The sequence below is a fragment of the Prunus persica genome, chromosome G1, assembly GCF_000346465.2.
Source record: "Prunus persica cultivar Lovell chromosome G1, Prunus_persica_NCBIv2, whole genome shotgun sequence".
NCBI classification, from domain to species: Eukaryota; Viridiplantae; Streptophyta; class Magnoliopsida; order Rosales; family Rosaceae; genus Prunus; species Prunus persica.
In genome coordinates, this window is record NC_034009.1 from 46,155,693 (window position 1) to 46,182,410 (window position 26,718).

Below are 26,718 nucleotides of genomic sequence, written 5' to 3' on the forward strand. Positions count from 1 at the left end.
GGATAACCTACGTCACGTGCGACCTCAACACAATATCACATCATCTCCCCATACGCCGGTACAACCAACGTCACGTATGGAGTCTGTCTCAACGCCAGATAACCTACGCCGCGCGAGACCTGCACATCATATCACATATCTCCCCATGCGCCAGTACAACCAACGCCACGTATGGGGTCTGTCGACAAGCCGGATAACCTACGCCACGTGCGACCTCAACACAATATCACATAATCTCCCCATACGCCGGTACAACCAATCCCACATATGGGGCCTGTCCGCACGCAGGATAACCTACGCCACGTGGGACCTAACTTTCACAGGATGGTACTTGTAGTGTAACCAAAATCTGGGGAGGTACCTAAGGTAGTGTGTATAACACTTCAAACTGACATTCTAGACTCTTTTGTACCCTTGTACAAACATATATAATTATATATATAATACTAATATTGTGTAAACCTCAACAATGGTCTAGCACCCGATAATCCCCCTGGGAAGGTGGGATTACTCCGGGAGACTCACGGTTAACTAAAGGTCAAACTACCCTAACTCTGGTCAAATTGGCCCACGGGGACCACGACCTCCAAATTCCGATCCTAAAGTTCCTATGGGTTCTACAAGGTATAGGACACTCGTCCTACAAGTTTGGTTCAGATCGGACGGTTGGATCGCTCACAATCGCACGATCTGACGGTTAATATAAAATATAAACTTTAAATTATTTATTCGGAACATCCGGGGCTCCGATTCACAATCCGTGAATTCCTACACGATCCTAGAAATACCTAGATTAACATATATTAAATTTGGGACCATCCAACGGTCCCAACCTGTCGAACCCGGATAACGCACAATATGCGATCGTCCGTTCGATAGTCAAACGACGTCCGAATTGAGATCCGCGAAATTCTACGCACTCGTGACAACCTAAGGATCTCTGAGACACAGTGCAACTCCACTACCCTCGCCCAGGCGCCGCCACACGGGCCGGCAGCGTTGGGTGTTCAAAGCGATTACGCATCACCGGAAAATCTCAAAACCACAGCTCCAAACTCCTACCCTAGGTGTAACACCCTATTTGGAGCCACTTTTGTTCTTGGACCTACCCCAAAAACTGACCGGAAGAGGTCGAAATCGCGATCGCAAAACTGGCCGAATTTCAATTCGTAAATCGAATTGGCTACGCTAAGAATCGATCCAATCCTACCCAACAGGCAGCTAGAGCATGAAGAATGGATGAATTTCTATACCTTGATCGCCAGAAATGGCGGCCGGAGGAGGGAGATCGGAGCCGGCGAACTTCGGGCGAAAATCGTCTTTTTCCAGTAGCTGGAGTGGCAGCCGATGTCGGGGGAGGGCTGGGTCGTGACGCCCAGGCCGAGCCGGTCCTTTTGGCACCGGTCCTTTTGGCACCGGTCCAGTCGGCAGCCGCGGCCGGTGGCCAGAGATACGAGGAGAGAGAGAGAGAGAGCTCGCGGGAGGGAGAGAGAGAGAGAGAGAGAGAGAAAAAAATCTGATTTTTATAAAAATCCCATTTCAAAATAATTACGATTGTGCCACTGGGTTTCTTTTGACCATATCTCTCTCGTTACAACTCCGATTTGAGCCCACTACGTGTCTATGAACTCGTCTCAGTACGACCTATCCAAAAATACTAGTCACTGCCCCAAACTCTCTCCGGTTAAGAATATGACCAAAATGCCCTTATCTCAAGGGTAAATTTGTAATTTCCCTTAAATAATTAAATAATTTAAATAAGGGTTAAATTTGGAGTCGGGTGTTACATTTCATGTGCACGTGGGTATTATCTATGTAAGAATGAGATGCTTCTTCTCGTCTAACACGTTGTTTGAAATCTCATTTAAAATAGTTCGTATATATATATATCAATGCCATATGACCTTTGATAACTTCAATTTATTTCAAAACTCTTCTCTTTGTTGTCTCATTAGAATGTTTTGTATCCAATTTTTCATATGCAGAAAATATACTGATGTATCTCAAAGCAGGAGCAGGGTTGTCAAGTGCAATGAGAAAAAGGTTGTAATTGAGTTTAGTTCATAATTACAATGGATACATTTTAGAAAGTAAATTCTTATACAAACAATTTTATACTGTGAAATTTAACATTCTTTGATCCACAAGATGTTGGTGGATCCCTATTTTTGTTGTTGTATTTATAGGTTTAACCGGTATTATTTCTCATAAATAAAATCCATTTTTTATTCTTGTGCAATGGGCTAATAGCCGAAAATCATTAGAATGGGAGGTATCGGAAAGAATTTAAATTCTCATTCTCCAATATCGGTTGTATAAATAAAATAATTGAAGAAATAACTCTAGCCCAATTAGATGAAGTGGTATTTTAGCCCTAAACCCTAAAATAATATGACAAAATTGTATATTAGGAACAAGAGAACTTATTAACACTTTTTAGTCAAAAAAGGATTTCTCTTGTTGATTTGTATTAATAAGTTCATATGGATTGGATAGTAGGGCTCAAACCATTATCAATTTCGCAATCATTTATAGTTAGGTGGTGTGCATTTACCTCTCTGAAATTTTATCTGGGATTGATCTTCTGTATAATGTGTAAAAAGAAACTAAACTCTTATGGAATTCATCCAATGATTGAAATAATTCCAGTTCAATCTGCAAATGAAGCTATTGAGGGGCTACTAAAAAGTGTTGTGATATACCGGTTTGCGATTGATATTGAAAACTCCCTGAAATGACACGATGAAAGAGAACAAGAATTTCTCTTGCTGATTTGCAGTAATATATTCATATGGATTGGATTGTAGGGCTCAAACCATTATCAATTTCGCAATCATTTATAGTTAGGTGGTGTGCATTTACCTCTGTGAAATGTGTAAAAAGAAACTGAACTCTTATGATCATCTCCTTTCTCTAGCGACTGGATTTATGACTGAAATATCATTCTCCAGCACTTTAATGTCTTCAAGTACCCCTTTTCCATTCTTTGTCTGTTCAGCAACAAGATTGTCTTTCCTTCTTTCCCCACAGCACACAGTAAAGGCCCACGATAATGAGAAACGCTCCGATCAAGCTGCACACCACCACTTACACAAAATCCACATTAAATTTGTAACTAATTTTCATGACAAACAAACTACCGTGATAGAATGGATAAGTGAAACCATCGAATGTGGAAGTAGTAAGATGGAACAGGAAGAAGGTGTTTGTGTTCTTCAGGTTACCTGCCAAACTGAAGTCGCTCTGCGAAAGCAATTGCCAAGAACAATGCCACTATAATGACTTGAAGTGGAATAAACATAGCTGCAAAGACTGGTCCCTTGTAACTGATGCACCATGTTTGCAGGTAGTAGGCTAATGCTGAGATTACAACTCCCTATTGCAAAAGTAAGGAGTGGATGAAGACCAGAACTTGTGACAGATTCAAATATATCTTATACCAACAAGGAGAAAAACACCCAATAAGACACAACAAAATAGGATGTCCAATTGATTTACTTTATACACACACACACAAGACAATGTTCTCTTCTACATGTTCTGCTGTGAGGTTTTTAAAGCGAACTACAGATTCGGATAAGAATTTGCATGATCAATTGTTGAAATCAACGTTGTGAACCTAATAATAAGATATGAGAAAGAGAACACTCACGCAGTAGGCGATGGTTGAAAGTTGCAGGTTCCACTCCAGTCTCCACTATTAGTGTATAAGCTGTGAGCTAAGTAAATAAGCCTTGTTCTTAATTGAGTATTCATTTAGTCTTGATAATGACTGATGTTAGGCGTTAGTAATGCTACGTGGCAGTTGCCACATGTAAGAATTCTAGATAGCAGTTTTGGATATAGGGCTGTGATTCTCTGTGATGTCAGAGAATCCAGCTGTCCTTTCTGTTATAGCTCACACTGAGCATGCTTATGTAACACACAGAAATGCAATATAGCAATACACTGTTACATTGATTCTCTCTCCCTTTTCTCTTGTTTTTCTGCTCTCTCTTCCTCACTCAATATTCTGAAAACAACACTAACATGGCCTCAGAGCCAGGTTGGATCTGAAATCTGGGCGTAGATTGTGTGATGCTGCTGTAATCGAGCTGCACTCAAGCTCGTTCTGGTTCAGGTGAACTTGCTGAACCACATTGTTTTTGATTTTCAGATTTGTATCATCTAAGCTTAGAAATGGCTGGATCTAGAGGTTCTGAAGTGAGAACTCCAATCTTCTCCGGTGAGAACTACGAGTTCTGGAGAATCAAGATGGTGACAATCTTTAAATCTCATGGTTTATGGAAGTTAGTTGAAAAAGGGGTTACAACCTCTGATTCAAAGGAGAAGATGGCTGAAGGAAGCGCAACAGAGGAAGATGATGAGAAATCTGTAGCAGAACACATGCGAGATGCTAAAGCTCTGGGTATCATCCAGAATGCAGTCTCGGATCAGATATTCCCTCGAATTGCCAATGCTGATACAGCAAAGATGGCATGGGATCTGCTATATGGTGAGTATCACGGTGGTGATCAGGTACGATCAGTTAAACTCCAAAATCTTCGACGTGAATTTGAGTATACTAGGATGCGTGATGATGAAACGTTATCTGAGTATCTTACAAGGTTGAATGAACTTATTAACCAAATGAAGACGTTTGGTGAGGCATTGCCTAATGAAAGACTTGTGCAAAAGGTCTTAATAAGTCTTAGCAAACCTTATGATTCTATCTGTCTTGTGATTGAGAATACGAAATGTATAGGCAAAGTTGAATTACAGGAGGTTCTGGCAATTCTTAAGAGCCAGGAACAACGGTTTGATATGCACACTAGGGGTGGGCATCGGGACCGGAAAACCGGAACACCGAACCGAACCGGTGAAAAAAAACCGGAAAAAAAACCGGTTGACCAAAAAAGTCAACAAACCGGACCGGAACCGGACCGAACCGGTTCCAACCGGTTCCGGTTCTGGTTTTACATCTCTCCGCACCGGACCAGACCGGTCATATATTTTATATTTATATTTTTACAAAATTTTAAAATCTAATGCCATTTTTTAACTTTTATAATCACTAATTTTCCAAGTTCAACTTCAAAAAATTTCTAAATGTATGAATTGGATTATTTGTTCATTTTTAAGCTAAAAAAATAAGTTATTTATTATAATTTTTTTATTAAAAAAAAATTTAAAAAAATAATAAATTAATAATCCGGTTCAAAACCGGAACCGGTCAGAACCGGACCGGAACCGGTTAGAACCGAACCGGCCGGTTTTTGAAATTTTTTTTGTCTAAACCGGACCGAACCGGACCGGTTAAATAATACCGGTTTCGGTTCCGGTTTGAGGTGAGAACCGGACCGAACCGGACCGCGCCCACCCCTAATGCACACTGTTGATGCCACTGATAAAGCTTTTGGTTCTTTTTCTGTGAATCCAAAAAGTCAGCAACAGAAGAGTAATTCTCAGTCAAGTGGAACTAAGAAAAACTGGAATGGAAAGGGCAAGAAGTGGGATTCAAAGCCTCAGTCTCAGCAAAAGTCATTTGCTAATCCTGCACAGAATTCAACCTCTGCAGGATTCATGAAACAAGATACAGTTAAGCCACAATGCAAGGTGTGTTCTAAGTTTCATTTTGGAGAATGTCGATACAAGGGACAATCCAAATGTCACAACTGTGATAGGTTTGGACATTGGGCTAGAGAATGCACAGCAGACAAGGTTGTTCAGAAGGCAAACTGTGCTAATCAGGCAGAAGTAACAGGAAATCTGTTCTATGCTAACAGTGCAATTACTGAGATCAAAGTGAGTGGGAATTGGTACATTGATAGTGGCTGCAGCAATCACATGACTGGAAATGCTGAGCTTCTTGTGGATGTCAGGACAAATGTCACTGGAAAAGTACAAATGCCCACTGGAAATCTGGTAGATGTTGCTGGAATAGGATCACTCATGATTGATACAAATTCTGGCAGAAAGTGCATCAAGGAAGTCATGTTTCTACCTGGTTTGAAGGAAAACTTGCTGAGTGTGGGACAGATGGATGAACATGGATATTACTTGCTATTTGGTGGAAGAGAGTGTTGTATCTTTGATGGTCCTTCACTTGACTGTCTAGTTATCAAGGTTAAGATGAAAAATAACAGATGCTATCCTCTGTCTCTAATGCAAGCTGATCACATTGCATTGAAGGCTAGTGTGACTGAATGTACCTGGATTTGGCATAAGAGACTAGGACATCTAAACCTTAGAAGTCTCAAGCAGCTTAGAGAAAAGGAAATGGTGCATGGTCTTCCACATCTTGAAGATGTAAATGGTGTATGTGCAGGATGTCAAATGGGAAAACAACACAGAGATTGGTTTCCAAAAGAACAAGCTTGGAGAGCTAAGAATCCCCTAGAATTGATACACACAGATTTGTGTGGTCCCATGCAAAATGAATCAATTGCTGGGAATAAATACTTCATGTTGCTTATTGATGATCACACAAGAATGTCATGGGTTTATCTCCTAAGACACAAGTCTGAAGCACTAAATTGTTTCAGGAAGTTCAAGGCAATGGTGGAGTTACAATGTGATTTCAAAGTGAAATGCCTAAGGAGTGACAGAGGGGGAGAATTTCTCTCAACTGAATTCAGCAAATTGCTGGAATCTGAAGGCATACAGAGACAGTTATCTATCGCTTATACTCCACAGCAAAATGGAGTAGTGGAGAGAAAGAATAGAACATTTGTAGAGATGGCAAAGGCAATGCTTCATGATAAAGGCATGCCATACTTTCTCTGGGCAGAAGCTGTACTTACAGCTGTCTATATTTTAAACAGAACACCTACAGAAGCTCTTGATAGCATGACTCCTTTTGAAGCTTATAGTGGGAGAAAACCAGGAATTGGTCACTTAAAGGTGTTTGGATCACTCTGTTATGTGCATGTACCAGCTGAAAGAAGACAAAAGCTTGATGCAAAGTCTGTCCAAGGTGTGTTTGTGGGATATGCAACCTGTGAGAAAGGGTACAGAGTATTTGATCCAAGCACTAAGAAGCTGATTCTGTCAAGGGATGTAGTTTTTGATGAAACCAAGTCCTGGAACTGGAAGGAAACTTCAGAAAATTCTGTTGCTATGACCTATGTTCCAAAGCAAGCTGAAAATGAATTTGAAGTGACTCCACATGAGTTGACTGAAGTCGAGAGAAGTCCTTCTAGTCCTTGCATTTTCTCTCAAGCTGAAGAACAAGATAATGTCATTCATGAGCATGCAGATACCTCTCAACCCTATGATCATACTCCTTTAAAATGGAGAAGCATAAATGACATTCTTGCACAATGCAATCTCTGCATTGTGGAACCTGAAAAATATGAGGAGGCTGCACAGGATAAGGCTTGGATAAAAGCAATGGAAGAAGAGCTGTCCATGATTGAAAAAAAATAAGACTTGGGAGCTTGTAGACAGACCAAGTGATAAGCAGGTTATTGGTGTGAAATGGGTGTTCAAAACCAAGTTGAACTTAGATGGTTCTATACAGAAGAACAAGGCAAGGCTGGTTGCTAAAGGGTATGTACAGAAACCAGGCATTGATTATAATGAAACATTTGCTCCAGTTGCTAGACTTGATACAATCAGAACACTGATTGCTCTTGCTGCACAAAGAAGCTGGAAGCTATTTCAATTAGATGTTAAGTCTGCTTTCTTAAATGGAATATTGCAGGAAGAAGTGTATGTTGATCAACCTGAAGGGTTTGCGATTAATGGCAAGGAAGATAAGGTGTACAACCTGTACAAGGCTCTTTATGGCTTGAAACAGGCACCTAGGGCCTGGTATGGAGAGATTGATAGCTATTTTGCTAAGTGTGGGTTTGAGAAAAGCTTAAGTGAAGCAACTCTCTACACTAAAACAAGGGGAGAACATGATATACTAATTGTCTCCATTTATGTGGATGACATTATGTATACTGGAAACAATCAAGAGATGCTAGAGGAGTTCAAAGAAGATATGAAGGAGAAGTATGAGATGTCAGACTTGGGTCTTCTTCATCATTTTCTGGGAATGGGGGTGATTCAAACAGAATCTAGCATTTTCATTCATCAAAAGAAGTATGCTTCTGCTTTGTTGGATAAGTTTGGATTGAAAGAATGCAAATCTGTTTCTATTCCTCTTGTGGCTACTGAAAAGTTAAGTAAAGAAGATGGAAGTGGTGCTGCAGATGAAGAGCAGTACAGAAAACTTGTAGGCAGTTTACTGTATCTTACTGCTACAAGGCCAGATGTGATGTATGCAGCTAGTCTGTTAGCTAGATATATGCATGGACCGTCAAACAAGCACTATGGAGCAGCTAAGAGAGTGCTCAGATATGTCAAAGGAACATTGGACTATGGTTTGCATTATATGAAAGGCAAGAAGGCAGTTTTAGTTGGCTTTTGTGATAGTGACTAGGGGGGATCAGTAGATGACAGCAAGAGTACCTCAGGCTATGCGTTTTCTTTTGGGAGTGGAGTGTTCTCATGGGCTTCTGTGAAACAGAATTGTGTTGCACTTTCCACTGCAGAGGCTGAGTATATAAGTGCCGCTGAAGCAACAACTCAAGCAATATGGCTCAGGTTTGTTCTTGAATATTTTGGAGAGTTACCAGCTGAAGCAACCCCTTTGCAGTGTGACAATACATCTGTAATCTCAATATCTAAAAATCCTGTGTTTCACCAGAGGACTAAACACATTGACAGAAGATATCATTTCATAAAAGATGCCTTGCAGCAAGGAATTGTTGATTTGGTATACTGCCCAACCAAAGAACAAGTAGCAGACATTTTTACAAAGGCCTTACCAAAAGATAGATTCAACTATCTCAGGGATAAGCTTGGAGTTGTATCAGCTCAAAGCTTAAAGGGGAGTATTAGTGTATAAGCTGTGAGCTAAGTAAATAAGCCTTGTTCTTAATTGAGTATTCATTTAGTCTTGATAATGACTGATGTTAGGCGTTAGTAATGCTACGTGGCAGTTGCCACATGTAAGAATTCTAGATAGCAGTTTTGGATATAGGGCTGTGATTCTCTGTGATGTCAGAGAATCCAGCTGTCCTTTCTGTTATAGCTCACACTGAGCATGCTTATGTAACACACAGAAATGCAATATAGCAATACACTGTTACATTGATTCTCTCTCCCTTTTCTCTTGTTTTTCTGCTCTCTCTTCCTCACTCAATATTCTGAAAACAACACTAACATCCACGAGATTGGATTTCTTGCGAAAAACAGATCAAGAAAAGAAGATTGCAACGATGCGAAAAAGCATATCATTGTGGTTAGCGATAATCGAGCAGTGTAGATTTTGGAGACCACAGCCTGTGAGACCAGAGAGCCGAAGTTGGACAAAGAACTAAACTTGGACATTAGATGACATAAAAGGGTGTCATCTTAATTCAATTATAAAATCACCTGGAGGATTAGCCATGCACTCCACGCAATATGACTCGTCAGAATAAGAAGGGCCCCCTTGATCCAGTTTTCCTTAACATGCCCCATCTCACCAAACAGTTATATTTATCAGAGGCCTCTTTACAAAACCTTTAAATAAGCATCCTCCTTTCCAGAAAGTGAAAACAAGAGAACCACCAATGCCGAAAAGTGTGCCAGCCACCTTAGCTTGACCACCAATGCCGAAAACAAGAGAACCACTAATATCCTTGTTCTTCACATGGCACTTCTGGTTTATGAGAGCAGCAGACCTCGACACCAACGCAGACCCGCCTAGACCCGCCCAGACCCGCCTAGACCCGCCCAGACCGCCTAGGCGCCGCCTAGATCCGCCCAGACCGCCTAGGCGCCGCCTAGATCCGCCCAACCGCTTAGGCGCCTTCTAGATCCGCCCAAACCGCCTAGGGGCCGCCTAGATCCGCCCAGACCGCCTAACTACGAGGTCGAGTCTCTATCCGTGGCTACCATGGCGTGCAATTTACGTATGTTTCTGATTTTGCAATTTTTTTTGTTCGTTTAAATGGAAAAAAGATTATCACAGAGTTTCTTCTAAGGATTTTAAGATTTTATAGCATCAGAGTTGTTATCGTAGTGGAGATTTCAATAGTTGAATGACATTTGATAGTATAGCCGACCGGCTATACTCTTTAAATATACAATTTTGTCATATTATTTTAGGGTTTAGGGCTAAAATACCACTTCAGCTAATTGGGCTAGAGTTATTTCTTCGATTATTTTATTTATACAACCGATATTGGAGAATGAGAATTTAAATTCTTTCCGATACCTCCCATTCTAATGATTTCCGGCTATTAGTCCATTGCGCAAGAATAAAAAACGGATTTTATTTATGAGAAAAAATGGCCTAGGTCATTTACCCTTGTGGAATTGCATCTGGGATTTGGTCTTCTGTATCATTATAAAACTGAAATCTTTTACATCAACTGTTCTTATGACCATTTTCTTTCACTAGTAACAGGATTCATCACTGAAGTATCATTATGTATTTAATCACCTGCAGAACCCTTGGTTGCTTGTGAAAATAGGGGAAGAAAAGAAGATTGCCATGATACACAAAAAGCATATCCTGGTGGTAAAGTGATAACAGAGGCCAAAGCCTCAGGGTTAAATACATTTATGATTAGTGCCCGGCCTCCCAAGAAAGAGAAAACCTTTAATAATCATTTCCAGAAAGTGAAGATAGGAGAACTACTAGTGCAGAAAAGTGTACCCGCCACCTTAATTATCTTGATCTATGGCACTTGGAAAACAAGAAAAAGATGGAGACAGTCATATACACCAATATCAAAAATGCAAATAATGGCTAAAGGCTTTGCTAGACGGTAGAAAAACAAAAGAAGTGGTTAGATCACGAAAGGCCCGTTTGGTAACGTTTTTAGAGAATGTTTTCAAAGAATGAAAACGAGAAAACAAATTTGCATTTTTACGGTTCGAAATGCGTTTAGTAGTTTAATTGATAAACATATTCAGAAAATAAAAATGGTGAAAACGTGTCTGGTAACATAAACAATGAAAATTGTATAATTTAACAAATAAAATAAATTCTGATATTGTTTAAAGACTGAAATTATCATTAAAAAAATAAAAATATTTTTGAACAAATACAACCAAAATTTTTTTTTTCTTGAAAGCAGTCTTTCAGCCGACACCCTCCCTTTTTCTTTTTTCTCCTTTCTCTTTTCTTGTTCCTTCCCATCCCAGGCCCCATTTCTCTCTCTCTCTCTCTCTCTCTCTCTCTCTCTCTCTCTCTCTCCCCCTCTTGGCAGTTTGCTGAGTAGGTGGTGGTACTTCGATTTGGTACAAGTGGTATTGATGGTTAGGTCTATTGGGTTCGACTGGGTGGTGATGCGATTAGCAACTGGTTGGTCTGTTGTCGTGATTGTGGTTCGATTGGCCTTTAGTGGCTGTTGGGTGGTTATGATGGTGGCTTCTGCACTGTTTTTTTCCCAGTTAATTCATATTCTCTAAAAATGAAAACATCCTTTTGATGTTTTCTGCGTTTTCAGTGAATTATAACTAAAAGTTTGAAAATAATTTCAGAAATCTCAATGTTTTCTGAGAATGAAAACGGAAAACGGCCTCCGAAAACACCACCGAACGGCCCCTAATTCTCTCTCAGTTATTTCATTGTCTTTTTTTTTTTTTGTTTTGTTTTTGTTTTTGTTTGTAATAAGAAACATAATTTCATTAAGAAGAGGACAGAACAATACAAGGGACAAGTTGTCCATTTGGAAGAGAGGATTTGGATTTGGATTTAGATTTGAAGTCTATAGATATAAATGACATAATTTTGATCTCTGTAGGGGTAGATTTCATCTGTGTGCCAGTCCTGATCACTAATAAAAATCAATCGTAAAATAAGTATAGTCTTGGGTAATGGCCTTAATTGTATTTTGTTTGGTCACAAACTGCTATATATATATATATATATATATCTTGCATTACTATAGGAGGGAGATGAGATTTATATATCCACTATACAATTGTTCACCTTTTTTTAGCTGACATACAATTTATTTTCCTATGCCTTCATTAATTAGCATCTCCACATTGCATCGCATGAGCCTATGCCTTAATTAATTAGCATCTGGATCTTTTGATGCATATCAAAGCACCAGATGACCTTGTCAATGAGCGGACAGATTTGGCATTAACAACTGGGAAAGTTTGTTCTCTGTTATAGTTTGGCTTTGCTCTGCCGGCACCTGTTTCCACGAAAGAAGCCCCATTTTCGAAGATATCTCCTACAGAGTAAAACTTCCAGGATTCTTTGTCTCCAATGCTGTCCTTCCTCCAAGTGATCTGTGAGTACATGGACAATCATTAATTAATTAATTAAGGGCATTGCATTTGAACTTGAATATATATACATTTGAGTTAATAATTACCTCTTTCTTGTTTCCCGATTTTGGTGCAATGAAGAGGTTGGCTTCACTCTTAACACTAGGGTTCATGCTTCCGCCAATGGCATACTGCGACCATTCTCTGTAAAGGTTATTCACGACATGTGCATATCCATAGCGAATCCTGCATGCATGTAATAGTAAGTAATATAATACTCACTCTCTGTTGAGAATACGAAGGTGAAAATGTCCCACACTTCCTACATATACTACATATATTACCTACATACTTTGCTAAAATTAGTAACTAGAGGAGTTGAGAAGTAAAGGTAGCCAGCGATCTCAATTAATATATGGATATAGCTAGCCTAGGGGCCATTACCTTGGCATTCTTTGGTTGCAGTTGGGTCCAAAATGGTTGTACACAACGGTCACCCTCATGTTCTTGTCCCGAAAGTAGCCATCATCATGGCCGAGAAGCATAACCTTGTCCTGGTCTCTGAACCAATTGTTGGAGATGGTGATATGGGTAGATCCGCGAGTAACATCGAGAAGACCGTCCTGGCACTCGTAGAGTGTATTGTGGTCTATCCAAACCTTTGATGCTGTTACCAACCTTATTGCATCTCCATCAACCTGCCCTATTGGTATTATCTTTCCTTCTGGACCCATAACTGAGCTTGGTGGTTGGGGTCGGCAATGATGGATTCGAAGGCCATGGATGATTATATTGCTTGCCTGATAACGTTTAAAATAATAATATAATTAGTTTACATGCATGAAAATGTACACAAGATATCTTTACTATATTCAATCTCCCAAAAATCATAGCAAGACTGTCATGTGGTGTTACAAATTTACTTATAATGCATGTATTTATCTATAAAAACTATTCCCTAGCTAGTTCCATGAGATATATATATAAAATACATGTCGTTCACCCATATTATAACAGTAGATAATAGCACGTGGCCACCATACCACTCAAAACTGTCTCAACTATCCCGCACTTAGAAAAAGAAAACCAAGGGTTTAGGTTATCTAACTACCCCATACATGCTAATTAGATTCTTCTTTGGTTACAATATAGGCCAGTTAGATTTTCAGCCTTAAATAAGAACAGAAGATTACTTTTTCAATAAACTCCGAGTGTTAGATTGCAATTTGAATATACTTAGGAATATATTATAAGTATATAAATTTGGTACTTACTACATTATCTTAAATATACTTATGAATGTCAATGGCATCTAGTCCAATGAAAAAGAGTTTTGACATACATACTAGTGGTCTTAGGTTTGAACACTAACTAGCCAATTAAATACGTATGCGTGTGTAAATAAATGTAATTAATATACGTACCTGAAAGACCAGCAAGCATGCATTACCAGCAATGTGAACATTAGCACCTCTTCCATCAATGGCAGTGAAGCTACTAATGAGAAGTGGTTTGTCAAGCCTAATGTGCATGTCCCTCTGGAAGGTGATCCACTTTTTCCCTTTGATCATGGTAACCCCATATCTCAAAGTTCCCGGTTTGGGGTCCAACGCATTGTCACTTGGGTCCGTGACTTGATAGTATATGACATCTCTTCCTATGTTGTTGCTCATCTTCCCAGAAAATCCCACTGAGCATAATGCAAGTTCCTGCCGGTTACTTCTCCAATCCGAGTTCCATCTCCAGCAACCATCGATCACGTTCAATTTCAAGCCATCAACTTTTGTTTTCTTAGCTAAACTCGGGTTTGGAGCGAAGCCGGCAATGGCGATCAAAAGGCACAGAACAAAGCGCCAGATATTGGCATTGCCATTGGGGCATCCATGACAAGCCATTATATATATGTTGGCGAATTTTATTTGACAATATTATATGTACTTTCCAACTCGCTCATGCACAGAAATAGCTACAGCAAGGTTTTTCTCTTCAACACTTTACAGATATGAAAGAACGAGAATGGAGAGAGATATTTATAGCCGGGTTTAATATTCGTAATGCTCCTAAGTTTGTTTAGAACGTTGTTGGGGATCAGTCGTAATGGTTAGCTAGCTATCACGAAATCGCTATGGACGGACGGAAGGGAAAATATGAAGGTTCTGCAGTTTCGCTTCTCCTCCTCCTCAAGTTTAGCTCGTTCGTTATCTTTGTGCTTTTTTTGGTTGGCTAGCTTTGTTTAACTGTCTTTAGTGGTGGAGCAATGGAGTCCTATAACCGAGTGCTTCATTTAAGTGTATTTTATATTCATATAGTTGATATTGAAGGTAAGTGATCTCGAAGACCATACATCTTCGTGCCGTTTTTCTTTTTACAAACGAGCGAAATTGAAATCGAACACAGTATATAATTGTGAGGTGACCGTTGTTGCAACTTATCCTCATTAAAATAAAAAAGGTTGTATTATGACAAATGTTGTACGTCATTCATTAATCCATTCAAATTATAACATGTAACAAGCGACACGTCAAACATGTAACGAGTGACATGGAAAATATGTTAGCGTGGTTTGACGGTCGGATAGAGAAATTAATGTTACAATTACTTGAAAAACCATTTCAACAAAAAAGAAAGAAAAAAACTTGAAAACCCCCAATAAACCCTCTCTCTGTCCAACTCTCTGTGGAAGTTGAGGTTCCACCCCAAAACCAATTGGCAATGTGGGACTCTTTATCTTCACATTCTCACACGCCTCGCATGTGTGGCAAATTTTCAAGCCTAACACGTGGACAACACATATTAGGTGACGTAGAGCACGTTTGGCCGTTGGGCTTTCACACGTGGGCTAACCCGCTCTGATACCAAGAAGGAAGTTGAGGTTCCACCCCAAAACTAATTGGCAATGAGTGGAGTAGCACAACTCCTTATAAGAAATGTGCTGCATGCTACAAGCTGTATAAGAAAAAAGAACATCTTTTCGAGCACATTAATGTCTCTTTCCATTCAGTTCATCAGCCTAGATGTGGAGTGTGTAAAGGCACTTCAAATCTTTTTGAATACGGAGGGAGCATATCACTAGTGAGATGTAATTCCGTGTTGCATTGTAATTGATCCGATCATTGCATAGTCATTTTGATTCATCTATAAGATTGCTTCTTGTTTAATTTCCTTTCCCTGGTTGCTATGATTTAGGACCACTGGCAAAAGAAGATTGCAAGAGGGTTTTCTCTGAACAAGGTTGTGATCTATGTTTGAAGCTTTTTGATAGTCCTAGTTCTCTGAGCTCGCATAAATATATGCGTCGCCTATCTGCGCCTGTTTCTCTGGTAAGTTGATTAGTTGAACATCAAGCATCCTGTATGGAATTGAGAAACTTGTCTTCTTCCAGTATTCTGAATCTTTTACCCTTTTTACCCATTAAAGACAATCTTAGCTGCAACAGTATATAGATATGCACATACCGTATGGAATTGAGAAACTTGTCATCTTCCAGTATTCTGAATCTCTTACCCTTTAAGATACTCTTAGCTGCAACATTATATAGATATGCACATACATTACTTATATTTTAAGTCGAAGGGTTGCAGGGAACAACGATGGAGCCATGTGAAGAATTTAAATATGATATAAACTCCAGCAAGGAAAATCACATTGGAGATGGTACGGAAGCAATTGCTCTGGATTGTGAAATGGTTGCTGGTGGAAGTGATGGATCACTACCTGTGTGCAAGGGTGTGCCTGATTGATGAAGATGAGACTATCCTCTTCCACACTTATGTGCAGCCCCAAGATCATGTCATTCATTACAGGTACTAGTGTGTGATGTTTCTCATCTTTGATTTCTTTCAAGAATTTTGTGAATAGGCCTCTGATCATTCACACATGTTGACAATGTTTCCATTCCAGATATGAAGGTACTGGGTTAACAGGAGCATCTCAGAGATGGCATGCCACTCCAAAAAGTGCAAGATAAAGTTTGCAAATTTTGTATAATGGAAAGACCAAGATTCTTTTGGGACATAGTTTAGAGAATGATTTGGATTGCTTGAGAATAAACTGTCCTGATTACCTGCTTAGGTATAAGAGGTTTTTTTTTTTTTTTTTTTTTTTCCTTCTGTAATCCTCTTCTTGAGATATGTGAATTATGAGCACAGTGTTTCTATAATTTTTCTAGATCTGATTGGATTATCATGTCATGTTATGCTTTGGTTCTCATATGCACTCTTTATTCTTCTCTTCACTTCCTTCTTATTATATAGGCCTTAGTGTTTAGGCTGCTTTGTATATCTGTAAGATAGATGGTGTCACTGTTTCTTGGACAATTGCATTTATGGCTGTACTTCTTTTCATTCAGGCGAGTCAAGATTATGGCCTTAGTCATGATGAAATTTTGCATAAAGGACCAGCTTTAATATGGCATCTATTTGACATAGATTCCTAGAAGCTTAGCTTGGAGCAAAGAAGTCTGTTCTCTGTAGCCTCTAGATGCTTGACAGTTATCTATTCTATATGCAGGGATACTGCAAGCTACCATCCAGTGATGAAAACAGATCTGGTTAGCCACCCGCTCAAGCACCTGACCAGAACATATCCAGGGCAAGTTATTCTTCATCTCAGATGCAAGTTATTCTTCATCTCATATTTTAACTTTTTTAGTGTCTATTATTTGCTTGTAGAAGCAGGCTCTAGTTTTAAGTGCTCCAGTGAATATTTAGTGTCATGAGGCTTTGGTTTTACAGGTATGATATCCAGTCAGGTTTTCATGATCCATATGAAGATTGTGTGTCGGCTATGAGACTGTACGAAAGGTTCCATGGGCTAGATCAACAGAAGGAAGGCAATGCGGCATCACTTGCTACTATGCGTGCAAAAGACATCCCCGGAAGTTTTGATTCATGGGAAACCAACAAGCAATGCAACCTCATCATTGGATTCTCACTTCAAGTTAATTTTTTACAATTTTCATTCACATACCGCAGGATTGACAGAAACATCACATGAATATATGTAGGAACTATAAGTCTTAAGCTTTTTGGAGATTCTGAGCAAGGGTACCATTGTATATATGCAGGAATCTTGTTAGGTGGTCATGCCTTAGTGTTATACAAAAAGTTTGTTCATGTCTACTTTTTCGTTGTCGGTCTCGGATGGTGAAATGATGCAAATGCCCCATTTGGGAGAGAGGATTTGGATTTGGATTTGGATTTGAAGTCTATAGATATAAATGACATAATTTTGATCTCTGCAGGGGTAGATTTCATCTGTGTTTGCCAGTCCTGATCACTAATAAAAATCAATCGTAAAATAAGTATAGTCTTGGGCGATGGCATTAATTGTATTTTGTTTGGTCACAAACTGCTATATATATCTTGCATTACTATAGGAGGGAGATGAGATTTATATATCCACTATACAATTGTTCACTTTTTTCAGCTGACATACAATTTATTTTCCTATGCATGTATATATATGACATGCAATTATATCATCTCCACATTGCATCGCATGAGCCTATGCCTTAATTAATTAGCATCTGGATCTTTTGATGCATATCAAAGCACCAGATGACCTTGTCAATGAGCGGACAGATTTGGCATTAACAACTGGGAAAGTTTGTTCTCTGTTATAGTTTGGCTTTGCTCTGCCGGCACCTGTTTCCACGAAAGAAGCCCCATTTTCAAAGATATCTCCTACAGAGTAAAACTTCCAGGATTCTTTGTCTCCAATGCTGTCCTTCCTCCAAGTGATCTGTGAGTACATGGAAAATCATTCATTAATTAATTAAGGGCATTGCATTTGAACTTGAATATATATACATTTGAGTTAATAATTACCTCTTTCTTGTTTCCCGATTTTGGTGCAATGAAGAGGTTGGCTTCACTCTTAACACTAGGGTTCATGCTTCCCCCAATAGCATACTGCGACCATTCTCTGTAAAGGTTGTTCACGACATGTGCATATCCATAGCGAATCCTGCATGTGCATACAACATTTAGTAATATAATACTCATGCGTTTTGTATGTGAGAATGTGAAAGTGAAAATGTCCCGCACTTATAAGGAGTTCCATTGCTTCGCCCATTGCCCAATTGGTTTTGGGGTAGAACCTCAACTTCCGATACATATATTTCGTACATACTTTGCTAATAGTAATAGCTAGAGCCCTTTACCTTGGCATTCTTTGGTTGCAGTTGGGTCCAAAATGGTTGTACACAACAGTCACCCTCATGTTCTTGTCCCGAAAGTAGCCATCATCATGGCCGAGAAGCATAACCTTGTCCTGGTCTCTGAACCAATTGTTGGAGATGGTGATATGGGTAGATCCGCGAGTAACATCGAGAAGACCGTCCTGGCACTCGTAGAGTGTATTGTGGTCTATCCAAACCTTTGATGCAGTTACCAACCTGATTGCATCTCCATCAACCTGCCCTATTGGCATTATCTTTCCTTCTGGACCCATAACTGAGCTTGGTGGTTGGGGTCGGCAATGATGGATTCGAAGGCCATGGATGATTATATTGCTTGCCTGATAACGTTTAAAATAATAATATAATTAGTTTACATGCATGAAAATGTACACAAGATATCTTTACTATATTCAATCTCAAAAAAATCATAGCAAGACTGTCATGTGGTGTTGCAAATTTACTTATAATGCATGTATTTATCTATAAAACTATTCCCTAGCTAGTTCCATGAGATATATATATATATATATATATAAAATACATGTCGTTCACCATACCACTCAAAACTGTCTCAACTATCCCTCACTTAGAAAAAGAAAATCAAGGGTTTAGGTTATCTAACTACCCCATACATGCTAATTAGATTCTTCTTTGCTTACAATATAGGCCAGTTAGATTTTCAGCCTTAAATAAGAACAGAAGATTACTTTTTCAATAAACTCCGAGTGTTAGATTGCAATTTGAATATACTTAGGAATATATTATAAGTATATAAATTTGGTACTTACTACATTATCTTAAATATACTTATGAATGTCAATGGCATCTAGTCCAATGAAAAAGAGTTTTGACATACATACTAGTGGTCTTAGGTTTGAACACTAACTAGCCAATTAAATACGTATGCGTGTGTATATAAATGTAATTAATATACGTACCTGAAAGACCAGCAAGCATGCATTACCAGCAATGTGAACATTAGCACCTCTTCCATCAATGGCAGTGAAGCTACTAATGAGAAGTGGTTTGTCAAGCCTAATGCGCATGTCCCTCTGGAAGGTGATCCACTTTTTCCCTTTGATCATGGTAACCCCATATCTCAAAGTTCCCGGTTTGGGGTCCAACGCATTGTCACTTGGGTCCGTGACTTGATAGTATATGACATCTCTTCCTATGTTGTTGCTCATCTTCCCAGAAAATCCCACTGAGCATAATGCAAGTTCCTGCCGGTTACTTCTCCAATCCGAGTTCCATCTCCAGCAACCATCGATCACGTTCAATTTCAAGCCATCAACTTTTGTTTTCTTAGCTAAACTCGGGTTTGGAGCGAAGCCGGCAATGGCGATCAAAAGGCACAGAACAAAGCGCCAGATATTGGCATTGCCATTGGGGCATCCGTGACAAGCCATTATATATTTGTTGGCGAGTTTTATTTGACAATATTATATATATGTACTTTCCAACTCGCTCATGCACAGAAATAGCTACAGCAAGGTTTTTCTCTTCAACTCTTTACAGATATGAAAGAACGAGAATGGAGAGAGATATTTATAGCCGGATTTAATATTCGTAATGCTCCTAAGTTTGTTTAGAACGTTGTTGGGGATCAGTCGTAATGGTTAGCTAGCTATCGCGAAATCGCTATGGACGGACGGAAGTGAAAATATGAAGGTTCTGCAGTTTTGCTTCTCCTCCTCCTCAAGTTTAGCTCGTTCGCTATCTTTGTGCTTTTTTTGGTTGGCTAGCTTTGTTCAACTGTCTTTAGTGGTGGAGCAATGGAGTCCTATAACCGAGTGCTTCATTTAAATGTACTTTATATTCATATAGTTGATATTGAAGGTAAGTGATCTCGAAGACCATACATCTTCGTGCCGTTTTTCTTTTTACAAGCGAGTGAAATTGAAATCAAACACAGTATATAATTGTGAGGGGACCGTTGTTGCAACTTATCATCATTAAAATAAAAAAAGGTTGTATTATGACAAATTTTGTATGTCATTCATTAATCAATCTAAATTATAACACGTAACAAGCGACACATCAAACATATAACGCTTGACATGGAAAATATGTTATCGTGGTGTGACGGTCGCATAGAGAAATTAATGTTACAATTACTTGAAAAACTCTTTCACCAAAAAAATAAAAATAAAAAAAATAAAAAAATTGAAAACCCCCCATAAACCCTCCGTCTCTGTCCGACTCTCTGTGAGAAGTCAGAAAAAGCATCCCCCATTTGGGCTCGCCTACATTTTGTGCACGTTTCTAGTACTGCTGTTTTCCCGCCAATTTTGAAGCCTCTGGGCTCCATGGACTTGGAACCAGAATTTCCAAAAACCACAAACACAACCATCTCTCTCTGTCTCTCACATCTTCCGCAATTTGTGAGGTTTATGGCTTTTATTTCCACATTTCGACAATGACTTGCATGTTTGCTGAGAAATTGAATATAGATTTTGTTTGGGTGGCTTATTTATGAACTTTTCTGCTAAGTTAATTAGGTGCCTTGCAAAATTTGACATGGTTTATTACGCATTGTTTTATGCTAGTTTTATTGAAGTATTTTTCTTGATTTGGAAATAAATTTCCTTTGATTTTGGAAACAAATCTTCCTTGCGATCAGTTTACTTAATTAATCCCAATTGTCTTGCTATAGTAGTGTATCTGAACTTGAATATTTAAGAACAAATGCAAAACTAGTTGCCAAATTGTACTACTAGGTATGTACCCAAATTCCAGTGTGATATGTGATGGTTTTTATAAGAAAAAGGAACATCTTGTCGAGCACATTAATGTCTCTTTCCATTCAGTTCATCAGCCTAGATGTGGAGTGTGTAAAGGCACTTCAAATCTTTTGAATCACAGAGGGAGCATATCACTAGTGAGATGTAATATTCCGTGTTGCATTGTAATTGATCCGATCATTGCATAGTCATTTTGATTCATCTATAAGATTGCTTGTTGTTTAATTTCCTTTCCCTGGTTGCTATGATTTAGGACCACTGGCAAAAGAAGATTGCAAGAGGGTTTTCTCTGAACAAGGTTGTGATCTATGTTTGAAGCTTTTTGATAGCCCTACTTCTCTGAGCTCGCATAAATATATGCGTCGCCTATCTGCGCCTGTTTCTCTGGTAAGTTGATTAGTTGAACATCAAGCATCCTGTATGGAATTGAGAAACTTGTCATCTTCCAGTATTCTGAATCTTTTACCCTTTTTCCCCATTAAAGACACTCTTAGCTGCAACAGTATATAGATATGCACATACCGTATGGAATTGAGAAACTTGTCATCTTCCAGTATTCTGAATCTCTTACCCTTTTTACCCATTAAAGATACTCTTAGCTGCAACATTATATAGATATGCACATACATTACTTATATTTTAAGTTGAAGGGTTGTAGGGAACAACGATGGAGCCATGTGAAGAATTTAAATATGATATAAACTCCAGCAAGGAAAATCACATTGGAGATGGTACGGAAGCAATTGCTCTGGATTGTGAAATGGTTGCTGGTGGAAGTGATGGATCACTACCTGCGTGCAAGGGTATGCCTGATTGATGAAGATGAGACTATCCTCTTCCACGCTTATGTGCAGCCCCAAGATCCTGTCATTCATTACAGGTACTAGTGTGTGATGTTTCTCATCTTTGATTTCTTTCAAGAATTTTGTGAATAGGCCTCTGATCATTCCCACATGTTGACAATGTTTCCATTCCAGATATGAAGGTACTGGGTTAACAGAAGCATCTCAGAGATGGCATGCCACTCCAAAAAGTGCAAGATAAAGTTTGCAAATTTTGTATAATGGAAAGACCAAGATTCTTTTGGGGCATAGTTTAGAGAATGATTTGGATTGCTTGAGAATAAACTGTCCTGATTACCTGCTTAGGTATAAGAGTTTTTTTTATTGTTTTTTTCCCTTCTGGAATCCTCTTTTTGAGATATGTGAATTATGAGCACAGTGTTTCTTTAATTTTTCTAGATCTGATTGGATTATCGTGTCATGTTATGCTTTGGTTCTCATATGCACTCTTTATTCTTCTCTTCACTCCCTTCTTAATATATAGGCCATAGTGTTTGGGCTGCTTTGTATATGGTGTCAATGTTTCTTGGACAATTGCATTTATGGCTGTACTTCTTTTCATTCAGGCGAGTCAAGATTATGGCCTTAGTCATGATGAAATTTTGCATAAAGGACCAGCTTTAATATGGCATCTATTTGACATAGATTCCTAGAAGCTTAGCTTGGAGCAAAGAAGTCTGTTCTCTGTAGCCTCTAGATGCTTGACAGTTATCTATTCTATATGCAGGGATACTGCAAGCTACCATCCAGTGATGAAAACAGATCTGGTTAGCCACCCGCTCAAGCACCTGACCAGAACATATCCAGGGCAAGTTATTCTTCATCTCAGATGCAAGTTATTCTTCATCTCATATTTTAACTTTTTTAGTGTCTATTATTTGCTTGTAGAAGCAGGCTCTAGTTTTAAGTGCTCCAGTGAATATTTAGTGTCATGAGGCTTTGGTTTTACAGGTATGATATCCAGTCAGGTTTTCATGATCCATATGAAGATTGTGTGTCGGCTATGAGACTGTACGAAAGGTTCCATGGGCTAGATCAACAGAAGGAAGGCAATGCGGCATCACTTGCTACTATGCGTGCAAAAGACATCCCCGGAAGTTTTGATTCATGGGAAACCAACAAGCAATGCAACCTCATCATTGGATTCTCACTTCAAGTTAATTTTTTACAATTTTCATTCACATACCGCAGGATTGACAGAAACATCACATGAATATATGTAGGAACTATAAGTCTTAAGCTTTTTGGAGATTCTGAGCAAGGGTACCATTGTATATATGCAGGAATCTTGTTAGGTGGTCATGCCTTAGTGTTATACAAAAAGTTTGTTCATGTCTACTTTTTCGTTGTCGGTCTCGGATGGTGAAATGATGCAAATGCCCCATTTGGGAGAGAGGATTTGGATTTGGATTTGGATTTGAAGTCTATAGATATAAATGACATAATTTTGATCTCTGCAGGGGTAGATTTCATCTGTGTTTGCCAGTCCTGATCACTAATAAAAATCAATCGTAAAATAAGTATAGTCTTGGGCGATGGCATTAATTGTATTTTGTTTGGTCACAAACTGCTATATATATCTTGCATTACTATAGGAGGGAGATGAGATTTATATATCCACTATACAATTGTTCACTTTTTTCAGCTGACATACAATTTATTTTCCTATGCATGTATATATATGACATGCAATTATATCATCTCCACATTGCATCGCATGAGCCTATGCCTTAATTAATTAGCATCTGGATCTTTTGATGCATATCAAAGCACCAGATGACCTTGTCAATGAGCGGACAGATTTGGCATTAACAACTGGGAAAGTTTGTTCTCTGTTATAGTTTGGCTTTGCTCTGCCGGCACCTGTTTCCACGAAAGAAGCCCCATTTTCAAAGATATCTCCTACAGAGTAAAACTTCCAGGATTCTTTGTCTCCAATGCTGTCCTTCCTCCAAGTGATCTGTGAGTACATGGAAAATCATTCATTAATTAATTAAGGGCATTGCATTTGAACTTGAATATATATACATTTGAGTTAATAATTACCTCTTTCTTGTTTCCCGATTTTGGTGCAATGAAGAGGTTGGCTTCACTCTTAACACTAGGGTTCATGCTTCCCCCAATAGCATACTGCGACCATTCTCTGTAAAGGTTGTTCACGACATGTGCATATCCATAGCGAATCCTGCATGTGCATACAACATTTAGTAATATAATACTCATGCGTTTTGTATGTGAGAATGTGAAAGTGAAAATGTCCCGCACTTATAAGGAGTTCCATTGCTTCGCCCATTGCCAATTGGTTTTGGAGTGGAACCTCAATTTCCTATACATATATTACGTACATACTTTGCTAATAGTAATAGCTAGAGGCCTTTACCTTGGCATTCTTTGGTTGCAGTTGGGTCCAAAATGGTTGTACACAACAGTCACCCTCATGTTCTTGTCCCGAAAGTAGCCATCATCATGGCCGAGAAGCATAACCTTGTCCTGGTCTCTGAACCAATTGTTGGAGATGGTGATATGGGTAGATCCGCGAGTAACATCGAGAAGACCGTCCTGGCACTCGTAGAGTGTATTGTGGTCTATCCAAACCTTTGATGCAGTTACCAACCTGATTGCATCTCCATCAACCTGCCCTATTGGCATTATCTTTCCTTCGGGACCCATAACTGAGCTTGGTGGTTGGGGTCGGCAATGATGGATTCGAAGGCCATGGATGATTATATTGCTTGCCTGATAACGTTTAAAACAATAATATAATTAGTTTACATGCATGAAAATGTACACAAGATATCTTTATTATATTCAATTGTTAAAAAATCATAGTGAGACTGTTATGCGGTGTTACAACTTTACTTATATTGTATGTATTTATCTGTTAAAACTATTCCCTAGCTAGTTCCATTCCATGAGATAGATATATATATATAATACATGTCTTCACCCATATTATAACAGTAGATTAGTAATAGCACGTGGCGGTGTGATCATATCACTCAAAACTGTCTCAACTATATGATCCCTCATTTCTCATTTAGATTATTCTTGGTTACAATATAGGCTATTTAGATTTTCAGCCTTAAATAAGGAGAACAGAAGATTACTTTTGCAATAAGCTAGCGAGTGTTAGATGTTCACTCGGAGTTCCGTCTTTCTGAAAGAGTCAGATCACTTCCTTTAACGGGAGCAAAAACTCCCTTTACTTATTCTTCTACCGCTCCTGCTTTCCCTTCTCCCCCGGGAGATGAGTCAGACGATTGCAATTTGAATATACTTATTAATATATTATAAGTATATAAATTTGGTACTTACTACATTATCTTAAATATACTTATGAATGTCAACGACATCTAGTCCAATGGTCTTGACTTACATACCAATGGTCTTAGGTTCAAACACTAACTAGCCAATTAAATATGTATGTATGTGTGTATATATGTGTAATTAGTATACGTACCTGAAAGACCAGCAAGCATGCATTACCAGCAATGTGAACACTAGCACCTCTTCCATCAATGGCAGTGAAGCTACTAATGAGAAGTGGTTTGTCAAGCCTAATGTGCATGTCCCTCCGGAAGGTGATCCACTTTTTCCCTTTGATCATGGTAACCGCATATCTCAAAGTTCCCGGTTTGGGGTCCAACGCACTGTCACTTGGCTCCGTGACTTGATAGTATATGACATCTCTTCCTATGTTGTTGCTCATCTTCCCAGAAAATCCCACTGAGCATAATGCAAGTTCCTGCCGGTTCCTTCTCCAATCCGAGTTCCATCTCCAGCAACCATCGATCACGTTCAATTTCAAGCCATCAACTTTTGTTTTCTTAGCAAAACTTGGGTTTGGAGCGAAGCTGGCAATGGTGATCAAAAGGGCCAGAACAAAGCACCAGATATTGGCATTGCCATTGGGGCATCCATGACAAGCCATTATATATTGTATATACTTTCCAACTCGCTCATGCACAGAAATAGCTACAGCAATGTTTTTCTCTTCAACTCTTTACAGATATGAAAGAACGAGAATGGAGAGAGATATTTATAGCCGGATTTAATATTCGTAATGCTCCTAAGTTTGTTTGGAACGTTGTTGGGGATCAGTCGTAATGGTTAGCTAGTAGCTATCACGAAATCGCTATGGACGGAAGGGAAAATATGAAGGTTCTGCAGTTTCACTTCTCCTCAAGTTTAGCTCGTTCACTATCTTTGTGCTCTTTTTTGTTAGCTACCTTTTGTTTAACTCTGTTTAGTGGTGGACCAATGGAGTCCTATAATTTACAACCACCATGTGCATGCGAACATGTCCTTCCTAGCATCTCGAGTCTCTACATTTAGACCCTCGCATATATATAATACATCCTATATAGTCAAATAATTATATACGGTGGAAATTCTCCTAAATATTATGGCCTTTTGCTTCTGTTTTGCAAGTCCATTAATTTGTGCATTGGCTTAGCATGGACCGATTCCTGTCCAGTTAAATTTTAGAATTCAATTTCAGAGTTGATAATGAACGTATACGGTTTCTTCAAGGGGAAAAAGAAATTAGAAAAGACACCATAACTTCCTAATTTATACAAAAATCTCTAGAGAGACTATTTGAAGAAAAAAGCCCTCAACTAGCCACTTATCGTTTTCTAACTGATTCGTAATGTGCTAAAAATAATTCACTTGAAATACAGCATGGAGTTTTATGAAAGTA

At 38.9% G+C, this 26,718-nt stretch overlaps 3 protein-coding genes and 3 pseudogenes across 3 annotated transcripts; 2 read left to right on the top strand and 4 right to left on the bottom strand.

Moving 5' to 3' along the window:
• On the bottom strand, nucleotides 2,901–9,915 carry LOC18788354 (annotated as a pseudogene).
• Nucleotides 11,189–13,977, bottom strand: LOC18790490 (putative pectate lyase 2). Its single transcript, XM_007221766.2, has 4 exons — nucleotides 13,674–13,977; nucleotides 12,694–13,049; nucleotides 12,357–12,495; nucleotides 11,189–12,270 (listed from the first exon to the last, which is right to left on the bottom strand). The coding sequence occupies exons 1-4, from the start codon at nucleotides 13,920–13,922 to the stop codon at nucleotides 12,049–12,051; spliced, it is 966 nt and encodes a 321-aa protein (XP_007221828.2). The 5' UTR covers nucleotides 13,923–13,977; the 3' UTR covers nucleotides 11,189–12,048.
• Nucleotides 14,375–17,497, top strand: LOC18792998 (annotated as a pseudogene).
• Nucleotides 17,539–19,667, bottom strand: LOC18790805 (putative pectate lyase 2). Its single transcript, XM_007226589.2, has 4 exons — nucleotides 19,369–19,667; nucleotides 18,413–18,768; nucleotides 18,078–18,216; nucleotides 17,539–17,991 (listed from the first exon to the last, which is right to left on the bottom strand). Exons 1-4 carry the CDS (start codon nucleotides 19,615–19,617, stop codon nucleotides 17,770–17,772), a joined length of 966 nt encoding a protein of 321 aa, XP_007226651.2. The 5' UTR covers nucleotides 19,618–19,667; the 3' UTR covers nucleotides 17,539–17,769.
• LOC18790584 lies at nucleotides 21,153–23,482 on the top strand (annotated as a pseudogene).
• On the bottom strand, nucleotides 23,524–25,740 carry LOC18790182 (putative pectate lyase 2). Its single transcript, XM_007224113.2, has 4 exons — nucleotides 25,477–25,740; nucleotides 24,397–24,752; nucleotides 24,063–24,201; nucleotides 23,524–23,976 (listed from the first exon to the last, which is right to left on the bottom strand). The coding sequence occupies exons 1-4, from the start codon at nucleotides 25,723–25,725 to the stop codon at nucleotides 23,755–23,757; spliced, it is 966 nt and encodes a 321-aa protein (XP_007224175.2). The 5' UTR covers nucleotides 25,726–25,740; the 3' UTR covers nucleotides 23,524–23,754.

Excerpts from the sequence above, each read along its gene's own strand:
- LOC18790490 (XM_007221766.2), bottom strand. The coding sequence starts at position 13,922 with ATGAGCAACAACATAGGAAGAGATGTCATATACTATCAAGTCACGGAC. Across the intron at positions 12,496-12,693 it reads TGCAACCAAAGAATGCCAAG|GATTCGCTATGGATATGCAC; the intron begins GTAATGGCCCCT and ends ACATGCATGCAG. Across the intron at positions 12,271-12,356 it reads AATCGGGAAACAAGAAAGAG|ATCACTTGGAGGAAGGACAG; the intron begins GTAATTATTAAC and ends ATGTACTCACAG.
- LOC18790805 (XM_007226589.2), bottom strand. The coding sequence starts at position 19,617 with ATGAGCAACAACATAGGAAGAGATGTCATATACTATCAAGTCACGGAC. Across the intron at positions 18,769-19,368 it reads CATGCTTGCTGGTCTTTCAG|GCAAGCAATATAATCATCCA; the intron begins GTACGTATATTA and ends AAACGTTATCAG. Across the intron at positions 18,217-18,412 it reads TGCAACCAAAGAATGCCAAG|GATTCGCTATGGATATGCAC; the intron begins GTAAAGGGCTCT and ends ATGCACATGCAG.
- LOC18790182 (XM_007224113.2), bottom strand. The coding sequence starts at position 25,725 with ATGAGCAACAACATAGGAAGAGATGTCATATACTATCAAGTCACGGAG. Across the intron at positions 24,753-25,476 it reads CATGCTTGCTGGTCTTTCAG|GCAAGCAATATAATCATCCA; the intron begins GTACGTATACTA and ends AAACGTTATCAG. Across the intron at positions 24,202-24,396 it reads TGCAACCAAAGAATGCCAAG|GATTCGCTATGGATATGCAC; the intron begins GTAAAGGCCTCT and ends ATGCACATGCAG.